Source organism: Marmota marmota, unplaced genomic scaffold (assembly GCF_001458135.2).
Source record: "Marmota marmota marmota unplaced genomic scaffold, marMar, whole genome shotgun sequence".
NCBI lineage: Eukaryota > Metazoa > Chordata > Mammalia > Rodentia > Sciuridae > Marmota > Marmota marmota.
The window spans coordinates 15,801,266-15,822,835 of NW_026000101.1; the positions used below are offsets into that span (position 1 = coordinate 15,801,266).

General features: G+C 48.5%; 1 protein-coding gene across 4 annotated transcripts in view; it reads left to right on the plus strand.

The window, feature by feature from the left end:
* The window catches only part of Pax5 (paired box 5), a 193,244-nt gene that overhangs the window by 44,917 nt on the left and 126,757 nt on the right, over positions 1-21,570 (plus strand). For all 4 annotated transcript variants that reach the window (XM_048783361.1, XM_048783364.1, XM_048783362.1 and 1 more), the window contains one exon: positions 17,812-17,987. In XM_048783361.1, coding sequence (XP_048639318.1) covers positions 17,812-17,987 — 176 coding nt within the window. The remainder of the gene's footprint in view (positions 1-17,811; positions 17,988-21,570) is intronic.

The window sequence follows — 21,570 nt, forward strand, 5'->3', positions numbered from 1 at the left end:
CCACTTGCACGGAGAAGCGGCCGGGCCGGGGAGGGGGGGGGATGAGATGCTCCTCCACGGCCCTCCGTCCGGGTGCTCTGGGGCGCCGCCTCCCCCGGGAAGAGGGCAAACGCCTCCTAGGAGGGATCTGGATTTTCCGGTGCGATGTGGAAGGAAAATCAATTCAACCGCTGCCGAACCCGGCGCAAAAGAAGGCAGCGCGCGGCGCCCTCGGGAAGGAGGCCGCCCGCCCGCGCCGGGCCTCCGCCGAGCATTTGCAATTTAATTGACATTTGGCGGCAGGAAGCCAATCAGTATAAGTCAATTGACGTTCCGAGATAAAACTAATCGGCGGCCGGGCGCTCCCCCCGCCAGCGCGGCCGCGGCTGGGCCTCGGGGCGCAGCGTGGCGGCCGCGGCGCCGCGGGCCGGCCCCGGCAGGTAATGGCGCTGGCGCGTGTCTCGGCCCGCGAGGGGGCAGCCCGCGGCCCGCTGATTGCCGCGCAGCCCACGGCGGCCGGGAGAGGCCCGTAATGAATGACTTTATTTGCCGGGGCCCTGCTGAGAACAATTGAGTTTGTTATGGTAACAACGGATGCCAGCTTTCCGGGACCCCGGGGGGCGCGGGCGCGGCAGCAGCCGGGAGCTGGGCAGCCGAGCAGATGATACGCACCGAGGCCAGGGGCGCAGGGGGCGGGGGCTGGGACAGAGCAAGTGTCAGACCCGAGCCTGGCTGGCGAGAAGAGGGCCTGTTTGGCCGCCTTGGTCCGAGGTGCGGGATGAGTGATGGGCACACCGTGCAGAATTGCGATGGGAATTCGTTGAATTCCTTGCTTGCTGTTGGACTGGCCAGTGTGCGCCTGCCACCCCTTCTTTCCTCTGCTCTCCAGCCAGGGTTGATTTCTGATGTTGTTGAACGATGACCTGACATCAGCTTTTTATCTTGCACCATGGAAAATTAGCAAAAAGTACAAAGCACCCCTTCTTTGAATGCTGTGGCTTGGGGAGTTGGGGACTGGACTTCAGCCCTGCCATATGTGCCCCTGTGCCCCGGAGAGATAGCCTTCCTTCCTCTATCCCATCCAAATCACCATGCTCTGTGCCGTGGCTCTTCCCTCCATACCCCCACAGAGAAGGCTGCCCTCAGAATGGCTGCCTCTGAGCCCCTACAAGCTCCTATTGAATCCTCCTCTATCAGACCATGGGTTCCTACCTCCCATTCATTCCAGCCTGGGTCTTGGAGCAGATGTGGAAGGAGCTAGTGTGGGTGTGGACTTCTTCTTTGTGGTCTTGTTTTCCCCTGGTTACAGATAGTTTTGTTTTGTTTTTTGGTGCTGGGGATTGAACTCAGGGGCGCTTAACCACTGAACCACATCCCCAGCCCTTTTTTGTATTTTATTTACAGATAGGGTCTTGCTGAGTTGTTTAGGGCCTGGCTAAATTCCTGAGGCTGGCTTTGAACTCATAAGCCTCCTGCCTCAGCCTCCAGAGCTACTGGGATTACAGGTGTGCACCTCCACACCCGACTCCTTTCCTCTTTTTTTTTTCTTTTATCCTTTTTCAGTTCTGTTTTCAGGTTCATTATAACTCACTGCTAACTCCACAAACTTCAACTGAGAGCCAACCATATGTTAGGTACTTTGGCGTAACAGGTCCCTGCCCTTGCTGAACTTCCTGGCTCATGAGAGATTATAATGTGGTGTATGAGATAAATATGTCAGGCTCCACTATGGGCTGAGCATTGACCGAAATTCCCTGAGTTGGCAGACTTTAATACGGGTTTACTGAGATCTTTTACCTTTGTTGTTGTACTCAGTGATCCCTGGTGCCATCCAGTGACAGTCACCCCCATTTACAGTTATACAAACTGATGTACAGTAGCATGTTTAAGAAGCAGCAAGAAATTGTGGAAAGGGTCTATACTGGGAATTCAACACAAGTTTTCTGTGTGAACCTCGTCCATTTCCTTCCCCTCCTTGGGCCTCAGCATCCCTGTCTATAAGATAAGGGAGTTAGAATTGACAGTCTCCAAGGGCCAGTTGAGTGTGAGTGGTCAACAGCGAAGATGGAGCCAGGACTGAGGTCTCTGTGCCCAGCTCCCTGCTCTCTGGTCTTGCAGTGTGACCAATGGAAAAAATTGTCCCCCTTCTCAGCTTTCCAAGGCTGACAGTGAGATTGAAGTGCCCATGATGTGACAGGCACTGTGCTCACAGCAGCTTCAAAAAGTGTAAGTACTGTTACTGTTTCCCTTTTGCAGATGGGAAAGATGATGGGTTTAATATCCAGTCCAAGGTCACAGAGCCAGTAAGTTAAAGGCTGGGATTGAAACCCAAGCAGTCCGTTTGCAGAACCTCTGCACTGAACTGCTCTGCTAGTTGGCTGAAATAGGATAAACCCCAACACCCTCCCCTGTTCTCACACCTTAACCTGGGTCTTATCCCCCCATGCCCCACCCTTGCTCTGAGAGCTCCAAAACTCACTGTGTGCAGAGCAGCAGGTGCGTTGATTTTTTAAAGGTGTCTTTTCTTCCCTTGCCTTTTCCTCTTTGCCTTGGATGAGTGAATGCTCCAGCAGGAAGGGGAAGTTGCTGTGGAAATTGGGGTCCCTTCTTGGCTTAGTTCTAGATAATTCTAGTATTTGGGAAATGGTTTTCTAAAAAGGGTAGGGCGGGTGCTCCAGGTCTTTTAGGAACAAGTTCTTACCATCCATGGTCAAGGAAGTTTGTTTTACAGTTGCTTTTGGAGACTGTCCTCAAAAGGTAGTCTGGAAAACTCTCTCCCCAGAGATAGTCCTTTTTCAGACAGATTAGGAAGATGGTCTTAATCTGGGATGATTCTAAGTGGCAGCACTGGAGAGGGCTTGGAAATCATACACAGTGATCTTATGCTTTCCTTTTTCTCCTTCCTTTCTCGGTGCTGGGGCTTGAATTCCAGGCCTCTCACATGCCAGCTGAGTGCCCTACCACCAAGCTACATCCACCACTATAGTGATTTTAAATATTGTCAACCTAACAACTGGGGATGTTTATGTGTGAGGTCCTGGGTTTGATCCTAGCACCACCAAAAACCAAAACCACCACCACCAGCAAGAACAAACCCAATGAGCCCCCCACCCCAAACCAAAAGATTCTTTTTAAAAAATCCTGTTAACCCAGTGTCCCTCCCCTCTTTAAAACAAATATTTTATAGTGCTTCCTTTGCTATCCTAAAATAAAATTTAGAGCAAATATAACCTACCTGCACACATAATCTTAAAAAATCAATATAACGCCCCAACTGCAACAAAAAGGGGAAAGAAAAATAAAATCATAATGAAACGATGTATTTCATTATGTAAACGCTCAGGCGTGACTACACCAGGAGACGTAATAAAGTAGTTAGTTGCTTGCACTTATGAGTTGAATCACCATGAGTTCAGCAGCTACAAATGTGGACAGCTGTGTTTTTTGGCAATATAAATACCTCTGGTGGTGTTGCCACCAGCAAACTGATTTTCTGAAATTGTGAACACGTCCTGATAAAATTCCAGCCAAAGCAAAGCATAATCTTCCCTCAAATGATGTGGTGGTTGTGTTCTGGGAAAGTCAATGTAAATAAAAACATGAAGTTTCCGTGGATATAAGTAAAACAGAATTAGGTTCATGGCTCCAATATGTATAAAGTTTTTGCCAATCTGAATTGACAAAGATGTGTGGGGTACAGGGCAGTTCTTGACCATGCTGGACTGTGCTGGGTAGCATCCCTTGTCCCTCCCTCTAAATGTTCTAACTCCCCTTGCTGGGGAGACACAGAGGATGGCTGATTTACATGTGGGGTCTGAAAGCTATAAGACCCTACAGCATGGGTTCTGGGCTCCCAGGCAGCCTCAGGCAGTGAGTGCAGCCCCACCTACATCTGATCCCTGTTTGGAATCCCTTCTGCCTGCTGCCTCATGCCCCTAAATTCAAATTCTGACCATTCGTCACACCATCTCCTTCCTCCAGGAGGCCTTCTCTAACCTCTTCCCTCCCATACTGGACAGGTCCTCTCAGACTCTTGGTTCTCACTGCAGGCTGCTGGGGGCTCTCTGAAGTACCTTCCCAAGCTTGGACTATACCTCCATCTCTAGGCCTTGTCTTTGGGCCACAGACTGAGGTCTCCGAGGCCCGAGACTGGCTTGCCTCACAGGGCTATGGCTTAGGTCACAGCACCTGCAAAAGACAAATGCATGCTTGAACCAAGGGATTCGGGTTAGCTGGGCATGTAGCTTCATACATCTTGTCCTTTATAATTAGGCAAATGTTTTTCTCTTGTCCTCAGCCACTGATGTGAGATGCCTGCTGTGCACTGGGTACTGCCTTGCTTGGAGCCCACCAGCTTGCTTGCTCTGACTAGTGCTGCAGATCTGGTGTGATTTATTGACCCCATTGCACAGATGAGATGAGGGAAGTGCAAGGCCACACAGCTGGCAAGTGGCAGAGCCAGAGCTTGCACCCTGGACTTTACCACCTTTGTCACTTAAATGCTTCCAGGGCAGAGCCTCATTTGCCTATCTACAGGCTCCCAACTTGGTGTCTAGCACTGTGATCTCAGTGGTGAGTAGGGCTTCCCAAGCCAGGCCAGGGAGGTGAGCATCAGGTGTCCCTAGGAAAGGATTGGTCATTGTTTCTTAGGAGGTTACCAAGGAGCAGCTGTTACCCGTGTTTCTGTTTTTTGTTTGTTTCAATAAAATTTCTACTTTTTCCTCCATTCATCTACAAGTATTTACAATGCCCCTGCTGGGTGCCAGGCATTGTTTTGGATACTGAGGATGAATAGGCAATGAATAAGACAGAAAAAAATGTCCACATGAGTGACATTCCAGTGAGTGACATTCCTTAGAGGGAAGAGAGGAGGGAAAAGAGAATAAATATATAAGGAAAAGGAAGAGCAGACCCTTAATGCTCTTAAAGATAACAAAGCTGGGAGGAGATGGGGAGTGCGCTGGGGTGGGGTTCATGGAGTGAACTGTGATGGGACAAGGGGCCAGCTGTTTGGAATAGAGACTGGGGAATCTGGGAGGTGGGAAGCAAGGCTGCTGGAAGGTGGGCTTTCACTTTGTGAGGAAAGGTAGGTTGGGTAGCCCAAAGCCCCCTCCCTGCCCTCCGGCTGGCTTCAGCACGGGCTCCTCCCAGAGGGCTTGGTTATTTATGGCTTCTCCCCAGCTCCCTGTGGCCAGAGGACAGTCTGTTAGCATGTTTGCAGACTCCACCAGCTCTGAGCAGAGCAAGGCTTATTTGCAAACTGTCATTGCTGCGTTCTTCTCCAGGGACCCTCATGCTGGGCTCAGCATTGCAACGCCAAGAGCCTCCTCCCCCAGGCAGCCAGCCGGGGGATTTCCCGAAGCATAGTCTTGGCTCGGAGTTGAGAAATTAAAATAAATGCCATAGCAGCGTGTTGGGCCTTGCTGACAGTGGGGAATGAAGTTCTCTCTGTTGACAGGAGCTCATTGGTTTGTCATAAATTAGGGAGGCTTCAAGAAAAAGGGGAAACATCCTGAGTTGAGGGCCCCAGATCCTGTTAGACTTGTTAGTGTTCAGGTGACTTTGAGCAACTGCTTGTTGCACTCTGGGCCTCAGTTTCCAAGCTACGCAAGAAGCCACAGATGCTCTCGGAATCTATCCCAAGAATACAGTGATATGAATTGCATTTCAGAGATGTTTCTTTCATCCAAGTATTCAGGGACAAAATGGTTTACCTAGAATGGCTCAGCAAATATGAAATTGCTTTAAAGTTTGGCTTCAGGTGGGGTAAGAGGTACTGAGTCGAGACTCCTGGGCTCTCAGTCCCTCCAGGCCTGATAACTGCCGTGTGACCTTGGGCAAGCTATTTCCACCTCTCTGAACCCTTTTTCTCATCTGTAAAATGGAAACTCTAATCTTTTGCCCATCACCTGAGGTTATCATGGGAATCAGAAGAACAGGTGAACCGCTTCATGTTCAGCGTGGATATGTATATCGGAGGGGTGGAGATTGTTCTTATGATTGTGGTTGTCATTTTCTGATGTGCCTTTTCCTATCTAGGCTTACAGTCTTGCCAGTAGAATACAAGAATATGCCCCTACCATGTACAGATACCCAAACAAGTCAACTTGACTATAGAAATGGGAACTAACGGTGCTTCCATGCAGAATGAAGAGCCACTATTGTCATTTGTGCTAGCTCAATTCCTCTCCATCATAAATCCACCCCTCATGTGCATATGTTTGTTGGAAAAATCACCGCGGATATACACAAAAGCCTCTTGAGTTCTTTTCAGCTGGGACAGGAGATGACATACGTTGGCAGGCAGAGGCTGATCTCTGTGTATCCAAGAGGAGTCGAGCCAGTCCGAGTATATCTAACAGGTCAAGCTCTGAAATGAAGAAGCAATAAGCCAGTGAAATGGTACTATCACCGAAACATGATTGATCAATTGAATTCTATCAGAGACAGTGGACAGTGAGATTAACTCAGGCCTGATAGGTTCAATGAGTTAAAGCATGATGTTCATTTCAGCTTCATTTCACCAGTCTTTGCTTGTGAAATTGGTCAATCAATAGAGGTTGAAGATCATATATATATATATATATATATATATATCGGGGACCATCTTATGGGGAATATAATCTTGGTAGTTGGCTCCTGGCTGGGGCTGCCTGCTGCAGGTAATGGAGACGGAGCAGGGACTCCATCAGCCCCATCGAAATGGCCTGATATCTTCTCCAAATGAAAAGTATTTTTGGATCTCTGATGATTTATCTTTTTTTCCTCTCTCTCACTTTGATCTATGACAAAACCCATACCCATCTTGGAGAAATATAGTGATTTCTCCTGAAAACATTTGTGCAGTGATCAGATAGATACACTTCAGAATATGAATCTTCTTAGTTATAATGTCCTTGGGAGTAGGGGGAGAAATGAAGACAGTCATTTCAAAACTCAAATGGGGGTAATGCAAAGATATCAGAGTAAATATGATTTTTAAACCCTTATTTATTTATTTATTTCAGTGCAGCGGGGGATGGGAGACACAGGGCTGTGTGCAGGAGAGCCGAGAAAGGGCTGCATGCGAAAGTCCTTCCAGGTGTAATTAAAACGAAGCCTTTAGCATTCTTTGATCTCATTTAAAAGCACAATTCTCAGGGAAAAAAAAATCACCCTTTTGCTCCTAGTAATATTTCATTTGCTTTGGAATATTTTCACTGTGGTGGTTAACATCCCTCCTAATTAGCGTGCACATCTCTCTGTAAGGTGGAGTAATTAGATGCTACAGGACGAGGTAATGGACTTGGACAGTATGGATTATAGAGAACAGACTTGTCCTGTGTCAAGGCACAAGGTACTGCTTCCTTTTTGCCTATTCTTTAAGGTCGTTTTGATTCTTTTTTTATTTTGGGGGGTACCAGGGTGCTGAGCCCCAGCCCGTTTTATATTTTATTTTGAGACAGGGTCTTCCTAAGTTGCTTAGAGCCTTGCTAAATTGCTAAGGCTGGCTTTGAACTTGAGATCCTCCTGCCTCAGCCTCCAAAGATGCTGGGATTATAGGTGGCACTGGGCTCGTTTTGATTCTTTTACGCACGAAGAAATCCCATTGCTTCACACCAACACCCTGCGAGTTTCGATAATCTTTGTGCTGTTTGTACTTTGGAGTCTGTTAGGTTCTGGATACTGAGCAATGGTGCCAAGCAGCTAAACATTGAGGCTTTCCCCAACTCCTGCATTCCTATCATGCCAAATAATGGCCATTCCCCAGCACCATGCTTTCCAGGGCCACCAGGCTTTGCATATGCTGTTCCCTCTGCTTGGAATGCACCTCTCTCTGCCCCTTTCTGGGGCTAACTTCTTCCTACTCATTCTTAAGATTCAGGCTGTATCTTTCCCAGGGTATCCTTTCTGGACCACCCTTGTCCCTGTCTGTATTAAGCAGAGTGGTTTAGTGTAAGAGTTAAAAGCAGATTTCGGAATCAGTCTGCCTGATGTAGGATCCCAGCTCCTCCCCTTCTTAGCTATGTAGTCTGGCAAATGACTTAACCTCTCTGTGCCTCAGTTTTATCATCTATAAAATGGGAAGGGGCAACAGTGGACCAGGCACCCTAGGGCTTTTGTAAGGATTCAGTAGGTCAGGTGCTCAGAGTAGTAGTACCTCACCTCATAAGCTCTGAATACCATTTGGCTACTACCATTTGGATTAGGGCCGTCTGTGCTTCTTAAGCTCCCAGCACTCACTCCTAGCACTATGCTGTGATTATTTTCTCTTCCCCATCCTCCACCCCAGGGCAGGACGTGCTAAGCTCTAGTTCCAGGGCAGGGCCAGACACCCGGAATGTTGCTCAGGAATGAATGGCTCTGTGAGTCTTGGAACAGGGTTCAGAGACCTCACCACGTAGGCCAAGCTGGGCTCGGATCTGTGGTCTCGTCCTGGACTGTCTGGCTGTCTGGCTTCATCTTTGATGTCCCTGAGTGTGGAGTCATCAGTCCCTGGGGGTCCTTCCTTCTCCCACAGCCTGTGACTCATTGGGTAACACGCAGCACAATCAGATTCCCTCGAGTTGAACCTGAACTTATCTGGCAATTCTGCAATTTCGCGTTATCCTTCTCCGAGAAGAAAGATTGAGTGAAACTAATGGCTGAATAATGGTAGCTCCACTAGAATTTTCCTCCATGCCACTTTGATTTTTCTCAGTCTGCCTCTAGTTTAGGACAGGACTTACAAAGTCACCAGGAGTGCTGATTTGGGGCTGCCATGGGACATTTCCAGCCTTGCCACCTTGGTCCCCAGCAAAGGGTACTGCTTATAGTGGGTGCCCTATAAAAGTCTGCCAACTGGATGCGGCTCCCCTTGGCCTTACCTCACTTGGCACCTTGTCGCTGTTCATCCATGCTTGGCTCAGCTGGCCTCTCTTCCAGGTCCCCTTCTTGCTTATCAGTCCTCTCTGGCATACCCTCAGCCCCCAAAACAGGACCATGCAGAGAACAGAAGCTCTGATCAGTTTCAGGAGAAGGATGAATGGTGTTTTTTTGGTTGTCGTCATTAGTCTGAACAACATACGACTTGCTGAGGTTTGGTTTTGGTGTGAACTCCCGGAAGCTTGGAGCTCAGCTGAGCTCTGGTCATTTATCGTCCTCTCTGGTACAACATTTTACAAACTGCTTCAAATCTTAGAAGTAGGTAGAACATAAACCCTTGGTTGTTCCACTCTTTCCTCCTCTGAGATCACTGAAAGGGCAATTCATTCAGCCTTGGACTTGGATGCAGGTGGTTTTTAGGCTGAGACTTGATGGGCAGGGATGAAGGACACATCCAAAGAGGGAACAGAATGAATGGTGGCATTGGAGAGCATGATGAAGGGACACTCAAGGATTGACAAGTCACTTCCTGGGGTGGCACTGTGGGATGAATGGAGGGGTGATTCTGCCTAAGTGGGACAGATCATGGAGGCCTGGGGGACTTGGACTTTGTCCTAGGGGTCTTGGAACGGTTTTCCTCATGAGAATGATGATGATAGCAGCTAACATTGCTCCAGGAACCACAATAAGCCTGTTACAGAAGATGATCTCATTTAGTCCTTACAGAAGTCCTTACAAAATGCAGATGAGGACACTGAGGGCTTTGGTCCTGGTAGGAGGCATGAAGATCAAGAGGAGTATAATGAGCAATGGATCTGCAGACTAGAGGCCAAGGTACAAACCCCAGCCATGAGCTGAGTGAGCTCAGTGAATCAAACTCTTTTGAGCTTCAGTTTGCTCATCTGTAAAGGCGGTATCAGAGTCTGGGCATGGTGGTACATGCCTGTAATCTCAGCAACTCAGGATGCTGAGGCAGGAGGATCACAAACTCAAAGCCAGCCTCAGCAACTGAGCAAGGTCCTAAGGAACTCAGTGAGACCCTGTCTCTAAATAAAATATAAAAAAGGGCTGGGGATGTGGCTCAGTGGTTAAGCACACCTGGGCTCAATCCTGGTACCACCCCCACACACAAAAAAATGATGTTAGAATGCACACCTCACACAGATGCTCTGAGGATCTAAGAAATGAAAGGATACTACTACTACTACTACTACTACTACTACTAATAATAATAATAACAACTTAATACCTGGCACTGAATGGTGCTCCATCCAGGGGCCCAGAGACCTTTGTGTTCCCATTGTCTCTGTCAGCCGCCTTCATTATTTCTAGGGAAAGATGAAACTCTCCCAATCTTTTTTTTTTCCCCCTGTGTGTGTGTGTGTGTATGTGTGTGTGTGTGAGTGTGTTTGTGTGTGTTTTACTGGGAATTCAACCCAGTACCCTGCGTCTGCTAGCAAGGACTCTACCATGGAGCTACATCTCTAGTCCCACTCTCAATCTTAAATTTTGCTAATGTGGCCTCTGAACAAGTTCCCTGGCCCTTTCCCCTTTTGTCACCAATGGTCATACCTAGCCCCTCCCATGCAGATAGTCTACAGCTACTTGCCCTCAGCAAACTTCTTAAAAGTTGCATCTAAAATAATTTCTTGAAGTTGCAAATTAGCATGGTTCAATCTTGGTTGGATTTGCTTTTAGAATTAGCCACTGTAGTCACAGGAGGAGACTGACTCCAAGCTCCCTGGGCTTACTTGACCCAAGCTGGAAATGCCCTAGGTCTTAGCTGTGTACTCTTCCCGGTCACCATGGCTCTGAGCTGCTGGGGCAGATGCTCTGCCAGGATCTGGCTCTCTCTGTCATTCTCCCCGTGGGCAGTAGGCCCGGGAGCCCAGTGAGTGCCAGAGCTGTGGTTGGAAGTGGCAAAATGGCCTAACCTGGGGAGGCCTTGGGACCCTGGGCTAAGCTGGGAGGATAGTATTGCCTAAAAACAGTAATGGGATTTGGGAGTTATCATCACAATTTCAAAAAATGTCAGGATGAATTATAACAGTGAAGAAAAAGAGATTTCCTCCTGTCTCCAACTTTTTGTGAGATGCCCCCCCAACAAGCCTCTCCTTAAATACATGTCCATTTCTAAACCAGGTATTGGCAAGGAGAATGGGATGCCTCAGTGGACTAAGGCAATCATTTAGGGGGTGTACTGGATCATTTAGGGGTGAGGTCACCTACAAAGACTGCACAATCAAAATGGGAAAAGAAGTTAATGTAATTCCAGCAGCTCGGGAGGCGGAGGCAGAAGGATCATGAGTTCAAAGCCAGCCTCAGCAATTTAGTGAGGCGCTAAGCAACTCAGTGAGACCCTGTCTCTAAATAAAATATACAATAGGGCTGTGGCTGTGGCTCAGTGGTAGAGTGCCCCTGAGTTAATCCCCAGTATCTATCCCCCACCAAAAAAAAAAAAAATAAATAAAAAATATATATGTATATATCTAGTAGGCAAAATCTAGGTTGATTTTGAAGGAGGAAAGGGTCAGAGATAACTCACTCAGCTTCCTTAGTTTACTGATGGGGCCTCTGAGGTCCAGAGAGGGAGAGTAACTTGCCAGGGCTCACACAGCAAATAAGATCTGGGGCTAGAAGTCAGACTTGCTGGCTCCCAACACTTTTCCCCCTGAGCCCTGCTGCCGCCCTGCCATGCTGAGGAGAAGCTGTGAGGATGAAGGAGGCTCTGTGAGCACTCTGGATTTTGCCTGGGCCCTAAGGAGAAATGGGACTTGGAGTAAAGCTGGAGGCTGACCCAGGGGCTCTAGTCTCCTTTCTGGACTTCCAGTGAGGTTGCATCCCAAAGGCCATGATGCCAGAAGGGATTTTGGAGACTCCTGTTTGTTTTTATCTTTTTCCTCCCAGTGAGCATCTGCAGACATAAAGTGCATGATGATTTTTAAAGAAACAAACCAGAACCCTCCAAGAAAAATGCAAAACCCCCGAATCTGCTGCGCTCTGAAGAAAACGCAATGGGTTTATGATCTTTTAAGACACACAAGAGACAGCTTTCTCCTGACAGATGGGAATCTGAGGCTATTTTGCTTCCTCCCTCTTTGCGTGACCAGACCCGATTGTGTAAAGCTTTTAGCTTCAAAGCCGGGCTGTGAATAACATTGGTTTAACCTGAAATTTAAAGCCAGCATTTCTTTGCTCCCTGAGATGGGTCTTCCTGCCCCTTGCTCCCCTGAAGCTAGCTTCCAGAATGTTAATTCTACGAGCCATGGTTGACTAAGCCCAGCACTGGGTCTATTACATATTATTTGATTTGGAGTAGGAAAAAAAAAAGATTTAAAGATACCTTGCCCCTGTATACCTTTGTACTTTCGCCCGGGTCTATCCGTATATTTAAACATACCATTCACATTGTGAGTTTAGATTTTTCTCCCCGGAATAAAATGGGTCCGAGCATTTCTGTAGCGATTCTGCCTCCAAGACCACATTCTCCAATTAAATCAGACAGCATCTTTGCAGTGCAGCAGGAGAATGCAAGGGAAGCTTATATCAGGGTCCTGGAGGTTCAGACCTGCCTGGTGCAGGGGATGATTTTTGGTGTCCATTTCTGTAGCTGCCTCTGAGCATATAATCTATGTGATTCAGACTCACTGCACCTACTATGTGGGCATCCAGAAGCAGGTCATGTGTCCCTGCAATCTCAGACCCACGGACCTTTTCATCAGAGAGCCTGTCTTGGTTGATACTTGCACCTGCACTTCCAATGATGTGATGATGTGATGATGATGATGATGATTTTTTTTTTTAAACCAGGGATTGAACCCCGGGATACTTAACCACTGAGCCACATCCCCAGCCTTTGTTTATATTTTGTTTAGAGGCAGGGTTTTGTCGAGTTGCTTAGGGCTTCACTAAGTTGCTGAGTCTGGCCTCGAACTTGCGTTCCTTCTGCCTCAGCCTCCTAAGTGGCTGGGATTACAGGCAAGCGCCACTACACCTGGCTCCAGTTATTTTTCAGTTAACATTCCTTCTTCACGAGGACAAAGGCTGCATCGGCTTTTGCCTATTGCTGTGTCCCTCACGTCAACATGTATTGAGCTTGGTTCAGGGAGGAGTGAATGAACGAGTGCGGTCAGGTGGAGGAGTCCTGACATTTGCAGACCAGACGTGCAGAGAGAAGGTGGTTGTCCCAGGTATTACAAGTCGTTCATTTATTTATTATCAAGTCATTCATGATTTTCTCCTGGAGGAGACACAGATGAATTGCCTGTAGTGTTTTCCCTGAAAGTAGCTAATAGCCCAACGTGGGCTTCAAGGATCAGGGGATTTGGCTTCTAAAATAAGGAAGAAATTGGTCAGAGCCCTAAGAAAGGGAGATGGAGAACAGGCTGGGGCAGGAAGGAGGGTGAGCTGGAAGAAGAGGCTGCCTGCAGGCTATGTCTGTCCTGGCAAACAGGACACAGGTCAGTGAAGAGTGGTTTATGTTCCTTCTGAGCATGTCACCTCTCCTGCAGGAGACGGGCTGACTCCAGCACCAAACACCCACAAAATGCAAAGCCTTGTCTTTGCCGGGTCCTGCTATCTACCAAAAGATGAGGCTTAGGAGCAAAGTTTGGACAGGAGTGAGCAATTCAGTTCTGGGACTGAGAAATGAGAGTGTGGCTGTTTCTTCAGCCCCTAACCCCGTCCCCGGGCTCCCCATGGTTCTTTCAACAAGGCTCAGATCTGTGCCCTCTGAGCTGTCCAGCTCCACCCTCCAGCCTCCCCACATTCTCCCTCAGTTCCTTTCCTGTCCTTATCTCAGGGCCTGTAGAGCAGTCTCCACCCCACCCTCGTCCTCTACTTCTAGTTGGAGCCTGACTTTCCTGGCTTCTGCCCAGGTGAGGCCATACCCCTCCTGGGTCGCAGGAGCACAGGAGTACATGCAGTATCCTCAGGGGAGGGTCCCCAAGGATTCCCTGTGCATACACTTAAGCCTGCCCTGTGTCCTGAACCTTTACTCTGTTGGCCCTACTCTGTGACCAGACAGGGACCCTGCCTGCAGGAATCCTGAGTGCCACCTTCCCTGAGCCTCCTCCATGGAGGTGAAGCTCTGCCCCTCTGGGCTCTAAACTAAGAGCCCAGCCTATGAAGCCACTGGAGAGAGACGGAGCCTGGCCTGCTGGGAGAGGCCTCCCTCCAGAGGCAGGTTTGGCAGATCTGGTGGGGAAGGACGAGTGGGAGGCAGGAGTGGGGCCTGGCCCACCTGGAGCAGAGTGAGGCCTTGGTGGCAGTTGGGTAGCAAGTTGACAGGAAGGAGGCTGCGTTAGGAGTTTGGGGTCTGGCTGGCAGGGTGCAGGCTGAGAGGTTAATTGAAGTAGGTGGACAGGGAAAAAGTCTCTTAAAAACACATGTGGGCTCTGGCGGAGAGAAAGTCAGCAGGGCTCTGGGGACTGACGTTGAGGTCAGACTGTGGCAGAAGTAACTGGGGCCAGGATGACTGGGTGGAGCAGTAGCTGTGTAGAAGCAGGCTGGTCCATCTTCCTGTGTATGTGTGTGTGTGTGTGTGTGTGTGTACGTACATGTGCACATATGTGTACACATAGGTGCATAGGACTTTGAGAATAGGGCCATTTGTTGAGTGCTGACCAACAGAAGAATACTTCTGGCCAGACAGCCTGGGCTGGAGCTCCCACATCCTGCTAATCTTGGTGAAATTGTGGGGGAGTGGTCCTCATGGGGATGGGCCATGATGGAAGAAGGACTCTGGAGATGGTATCCTGTGGCTGGAGCAGGCGCCAGTCTTGCAGAAGACCAGCGTCACAGGCTGCCAGAAGAGGCCTAGGTTTATGTTGGGGATTTTGATCAGAGAGACCAGCTTCTCCCTTGGCCCACATGTTGGGGTATTTGGTCATTCAGGCTGTGGCCCAGCCTATGACATCCTCTTGGGTCCAAATGGATGTGGGAGGCTGGGGAAACGGCTCAGTAGCAGAGCACTCACCTGTGTGCCTGAGGCTCTGGGTTTAATTCCCAATACTGAAAAAAAAAAATCCATATGGGATCTGTGTTCTCAGGGGGTTTGTGAGCCACTTCTGAAGACCCTTCTGTAGAGGGTCAGTATGCATAGAAAGGCCAGTATGCATAGGAACACCCCAAAATGGTGTCTTTGTTCAAATGTCAGACCCTGCACTGCAAATGGGCAGGGGAAGAAGCACCAGGTTCTGGCTGAGCCTGGGCCAGAGTGGAGTGACATCCTGCTGCCTTGGTTTGGCCTTATCCCCCACCTGGTGGGGATTTGAGAGGCTGGAGGAAGCAGAGGGCAGCACTGTGCTGGCAGGGGAGGGCTGGACAAGGCCTGCGGAAGGGCACCTTTCAGTAGCAGCCGAGCCATGCTGGTGCCCCTGCAGCTTCCCACCAGTGGGGGTGGATGCCCTGCCTCTGGGCCTGCGTTTCCATAGCCCTCTGGTCAGCTCTGCAGGGGCAGCATGGTCCCAGAGAGCCCAAGGGGATGATGTGGCCCCCTGAGGCCACGTCCTTGCAGGGCACCTTTGCCCTCCCTGCTTGCTTTCATTGTGAACAGGTCAAGTCCAAGATTCACAAAAGATATTTCATCCCATTTTTTAAAAAATGTAAAATAATTATTTCTGTAGACTAAAACAGGTAGATGGTAACTTTTAGGCTCACAGCAGTTTTAAACTTTGTTACTAGATCTTATTGAATACAAGGGACATGACTTGGCAACTTTGGTCCAGGACTTTTCTTTCTTTCTTTCTTAAATATTTATTTATGTTTTTTAGGTATAGATGGGCACAGTGCCTTTTTTATTTTATTTATTTATTTTTATGTGGTGCTGAGGATCGAACCCAGGGCCTCGCATGTGCTAGGCGAGTGCTGTACCACTGAGCCACAACCCCAGCCCACTGGACTTTTCTTTCTTGGTAGGCTTTTGATGGCATCTTCAATTTTATTACTTGAAATTGATCTGTTTAAATTTTCTATGTCCCGATTCCATTTGGGTAGGTCATATGTCTCTGGAAATCTGTGGATGTCTTTGAGATTTTTCTATTAGAGTATAAATATTCAAAATAGTTTCTGATTATCATTTGTATTTCAGTAGCATCCATTGTGATATTTCCTTTTTTATCACAAATTTTAGTAATTTGAGTTTTCTCTCTCTTTCTCTTTGTTAGCTTGGCTAAAGGTTTATCAATTTTATTTATTTTTTCAAAGAACCAACTTTTTGTTTCATTGATTTTTTGAAAATTTTTTTTTGTGGTTGTTTCAATTTCATTGATTTCAGCTCTGATTTTAATTATTTCCTGTCTTCTACTTCTTTGGGTGTTGATTTGTTCTTCTTTTTCTAGGGCTTTGAAATGTAATGTTAGGTTATTATTATTTTTTTTGGTGACTTTTTATTGTTTTAATGAACCATTTGCTTTTTAATTGATAACTTATAATATTTTCTTTGAAATGTAAGCATAATCACCAGAGACTTGCAGTGTGAACAGCTAACACAACAGGACCCAGAGAATTTAAACATGTACTTTTAAAAATTACATTTTAGGCAATCCAGATTTACAAATTCAAGTAAAAAAGCAGCTGTGAACTCTCTCTCCACTCCACCTCCTCCGACCACTCAGTTCCAACCTCTGAATGGATAACCACTATATATGTTTCTTCCGCATCATTCATATCTGTATCTTTTATTTTATAAATATTTTTCATAAAATATCATATTTTGTATAATAGAAAATTAGACAATATAGCATAAGTATATATTAATAATATAAATATGATATGAAGTAATATGTTTTTCCTTTTTACATAAACATTGTGTATTTTACACACCGTGCTGTGCTTTGCTTTGCTTATTTGTTACATAGCAAAGTACATTAAAGATCTTTCTGTACCAGTTCCTAGAGGGAGTTCTTATTCATCTCGGCTTCTGTACCCTTTTTCTTTATGCAGGTATGCCACAGCTTCTTTAACCAATCTCTTGTCAATAAAGTTTGGTTTATTGCTCCAAGTTTTTTGTTCCAAGAACCCTGTACATGTATCACTTGTTATATATGTAAGTCTAGCTATAATATAAATTCTCAGAAGTGCAGCCACTCCATCAAAGGGAACATGTACTTGTGATTTTGATAGCTTTTGTCAAATTGTCTAGCACAGGTGTGCGACCACCCCCACCAGAATTGTATGATTGCCCATTTCTCTACAGCCTTCGCAGCTCAGGGTGAGGACGTCAACTCCAAGGAGGGTCTTCAGTATAGGAGAGACATTAGCATCTGGTGTCTAAGCCACTAAGCAAACCTGAGCTCTAATCCTCAGGCAAAATCTCATTTGATCTCTCTAGGTCTTGATTTTCTTGTCATTTCAGTAGCATCCATCCCCAAAATGGAGAAAATAATAATTTAGTGGATGAGTCCATTTTTTGTTAGCACATAATGAAATACCTGAGGATGGGTAACTTTATAAAGAAAAGAGTTTTATTTAGCTTATAGTTTTTGAAGTTCAAGGACATTGTTCCAAGCCAATTGGCTTGGCTCTAGTAAAGGCCTCATGGCAGATGGTACCATAGATGAGAACACATCTGAGGGGAAGAGATCACATAACATCACCAGATGGGAAGCTAAAGAGGGGAGAGGCCCTCCCAATTAGGCCCCACCTCTTCTGTACCATCACACTGAGGACCAAGCTTCCAACACATGATCCCATAGGGGTCAAACTCAAGCCTCAGCCTAATCATAGAAATACGTTGGGGGTCACTGAGTGGATAGATGGGGTGACATATATATAAAGGGGGTTTGCATGGTGCCTGGCTTGTGCCTATGGGAGGTTGGCTCTGTGGTCACCAGCAGGTGACCGAGGACCAGGTGGCTCCTTTCTCGTTAGGGAGGGAGCTGGGCTCGAGGCTCTCTTGGGCCCTTTTCCCAGTCTCAGGGTCTGACCTGTCTTCCTTTAGCACCTTGTGTCACCTCTACTCACCTTTCCTCTTTCGTGCCATCCAAGGTATTCAGGACTCTCCGGTGCCGAATGGTCACTCACTTCCAGGCAGAGATTTCCTCCGGAAGCAGATGCGGGGAGACCTGTTCACGCAGCAGCAGCTGGAGGTCCTGGACCGCGTGTTTGAGCGGCAGCACTACTCAGACATCTTCACCACCACGGAGCCCATCAAGCCCGAGCAGGTATGCCCCTCGCTCAGCTGGCCAACCCTGCCACCGCAGTGCAGATCACTCTCCCAGAAGCAGAGGCATCTGGCAGGGTGTGGAGAAGAGCCCGGTGGGTTCTACTGCGAGTACACTTTTCACTGTTTTGGCCAAGCTTGGCCAGTCACAACACCCCACGAGGTCAGAGGGGCGTGTTTGGGGCTCTGAGGCTTCTTGCCCTGGTGCCAGTGTCTCTGACCAGCCAGGGGCACATGACTTGTCTGGCTGCTCTGCTGTTGCTGATGGGTGTCCTTTCCCAGGGCTCTTTGGATAGGAGTGTATGATGACCTTCTGGGCCAGTCGAGGTAATCTTGGGTCTTTATCCTTTCAATCATGGTGATGGTCAAAATATGTAACCACCCTAGGGCCTGGGGGCTCTCCAGTCAGTAGCACAGGTGGGCAGGTACTAGAGAGGACCCCACTGCCAGCCTCTCGTCAGGTCACCTGTCATGTTTTAGAGATGGAATCCAGGAGACTGGAAGGGAAGGAGTCTCTCACTGGACAAGCTCCCACCTGGATACTGGAGGAGAGGGAAGGAAGCAGGAGGACTTCCTGACTGGACAGCAGCCCGCTGTGCCTGGGCAGAAGGGCAGTCACTGCCTGTGGCTGCAGAGGAGGCGTTCAGGGCCTAAGTAAGGTCCCTGCAGGACCAGATTCAACTCAGGACAATATTTCCTGATGCCCCGTCTGTGCCAGGATCTCGACTGGTTCCTTGAGGCCTGGGCAACCCAGACTTGCTTCCAGCTGTTGAGAGGACCCCTTTAGTGGACCCCGTGGACCTAGTCAGGGAGACCCTGTTAGCAGTAACTTTCCTAGCTGGTTCTGGGGGTAGACATTGGTCTTGCTGCGCTTCCTCTAGATGCTATTGGATGCTGCTTCTGAAGTTTTCCCAAGGAGCCCTTCAAAACATGGCAGGCCATGTGTGCAAAGTCCCATGGAGAAGCAAGGTCCTAGAGATCTTGGGCACCCAGGAGAGAGCAAGGCCTACAGAGCTACCATTTTATGACACTCTGGCTTCCTCTGGGCAGTTCCTACAAGAGTTTTTATAGCCCATTTAGCCACCTAGTTTTCAGATGGGGAAACTGAGGCTCAGAGAGGCAAAGCGGCTTGCTCAAGGCCACCCTTATGAATTCACTTAAACACCGATGAGTGTCTATTATGTGCAAGGCACAGATTCAGGCATTAGGGGTCCATCAGGGAACAAAACAGGCCTGGGCCTGCCCTCTCAGAGCCTACAGACTTGTAGGAGAATCACAAAACATGAGAATTACTCAAAGGGCCATGGACCGTGGGTGGGCTTGGTGCTGAGGAGATATCTGAGGTTTTCCAAGAGCCTAAAGCAGAGGCCAAGCCAGCCTGGAGGCCACCGTGGGAAATGCCCTTACACTGAATCTTGAGACGTTTGGGCAGAACAAAGAGAAGAGATATGGGGTGGGGGGAACTGCCTGGCAGAGTGAATGTAAGTGCAAAGGCCCTGAGGTGAGAGGGAGTATGGCAGGGGTGGGAGATGGAAAGAGAGCAGTGTGTCTGGGACTCAGGGGACAGGGTAGCAGGTGATATTGGAGAGAGGGGCTGGGCTTGTAGACTACAGTGAGGATGTTAGCCTTTCTCCTGCAAGCCGAGCCACGCCTCCCTTGGGAATGATATGGACGTGTGTGGGGACAGAGCTGACCCCATGCTCTAGAGCCTGGGCTTTAGGGAGAAGAATCTGCTTCCATCACAGACAGCCTCGCTCCATTGCTCCAAGCCATTCTGAGAGGTGGTGGAAACCACATTTCACCTGTCACAGGAGGAGAGGGAGGGAGGACTTTATCAGGAAAACTTTCCAGATGAGACCACCTTTGCCTTCAGAGTCCAGGAGAGAATGATCTTCTAACCATTGACAGGATCACATAATTTTAGGGGTAGCAGGGACAAAGGAGGCAAGCTTTCAACTCCCTTATTTTAAGAGATCCAGAGAGAGAACAGAGCTTCCTGAAGTTGCCAAGCAAGTTCATGGTCAAGGGCAAGGGTCCAGAGCTCGGCACAGCCTGACCTTCCAGCATGCCGCTGCTGGCCCTTCAGTGAGGCCCGTATTTACTAACTGCAGACATTGAGTGTCAGAGTCTCCCTCTGCCTTTCCCATGATTCTCGTGGACACCCAGAATCTGTGTCCTATTTCATTTAGCTTAGGGTGTCCAGGAGGACTGGGCAGAGGCTGCAGGGCTCTGCAATCAGAGGAGCCCAGAAGCCACCCCAGTGCTCATTCACCTACTTGCACAGGGGTTCATTGACACCACCCATTTCTTACGTGAGGTCTGTTGGGACAGAGGTGATAGTCAGGCATCAGCTCTGTCCGGTCTCAGAGCTTCTGAGCCCTAGACTCAGCTTCTGTGTCATGGACTGAGAAGCCACAGGACAAGGAAGAAGGTTCTGTGGGTCCTGAAGTGTTGAAAGAGAGGGAGAAGCCGCCTCAGTTGGGAGCATCCAGGACAATGGCGTGGTGGAGGTGGCACCTTGTGGGGTTCCTGGAGGACAGGCCTGATGGGTTCATGCTGAGATGGGGGACATTACAGGGAGGAGACCTGAAGCACAAACTTCAGGACCTGAAGGACTTCACTTCTAGCAGTGTCCTTCAGAATGGCACAGGCACATCTGCGGGCCTGTCTCTGTGCGGGCTTTGAGGCAGGGCCTGCGGGCAGACCCGGTGGCAGGATAATGACTGACTCAGTGTTTTCTAGTTAATCTGCTTCACCTCCCTGTAATGTGCTGTAATGAGGAGAGATGGAAGGTGAGGCCGTGGGGCTGCCCTCACACACAGGCACTGGACTATGAATGACATACCCTCGTGCCCGATTCTCAGTAGCTTTGGACAAATGACAGCTTGAGCAAGGGCTGCAGATGGGGAAGGGATGCTTGTCAAGGGTACAGGTTCCCTGAGCCCCCTCTTGCTCACTCCACAGGCCTTGCCTTGTGGGGCCTGGAGTGGCACCAGAAGGGGGCCCTGAGCTGCTGCCCTTGGAGGCAGGTCACCTCTTCCATTTGCCAGCAGATCTAGCTGTCTCAGTCTGTGTCTCTGTGGCCTAGTGGCCTAGATGGTGGCTTGCTGTCACCTTCATTGAGCAGTGTGGCAAAGAAGAAAGAGTACCTACTAGCCATGGAACTGGGGGAGATGATTTGAGTCTTGGCTCTGCTCTGTCGAGCAAATCACTCTTTTTCTGAGCCTCGGTTTCCTTATCTGTGCTGAGGTCATCACGATTTTGGTGAGGGATAGAGCAGCAGCAGCAATACCTTGCTACAGAGACCTTCCTCACACAGGCAGGAGAGCCTTCAGTCTTCCAAGGTCTTTCATTGGATCTTCAATTTAAATCCCTGCTGAACAGGTTGGGTAAGATTTGTGTGCCCCATGGTACAGATTAGAATTTTCCCCAGATTGTTCACCTCATTTTCAGGATTGTTGAGGCCACAGGGTTGGACTCTGACCTCAGAATCTTCTGACCTTATGTTGTGTAAGATGGTTCCTTGGGCCTCCATGCCCCTGGGGGGTGTCTAGGGATGGTTCTCTGACTGACCTGCTGCAGCC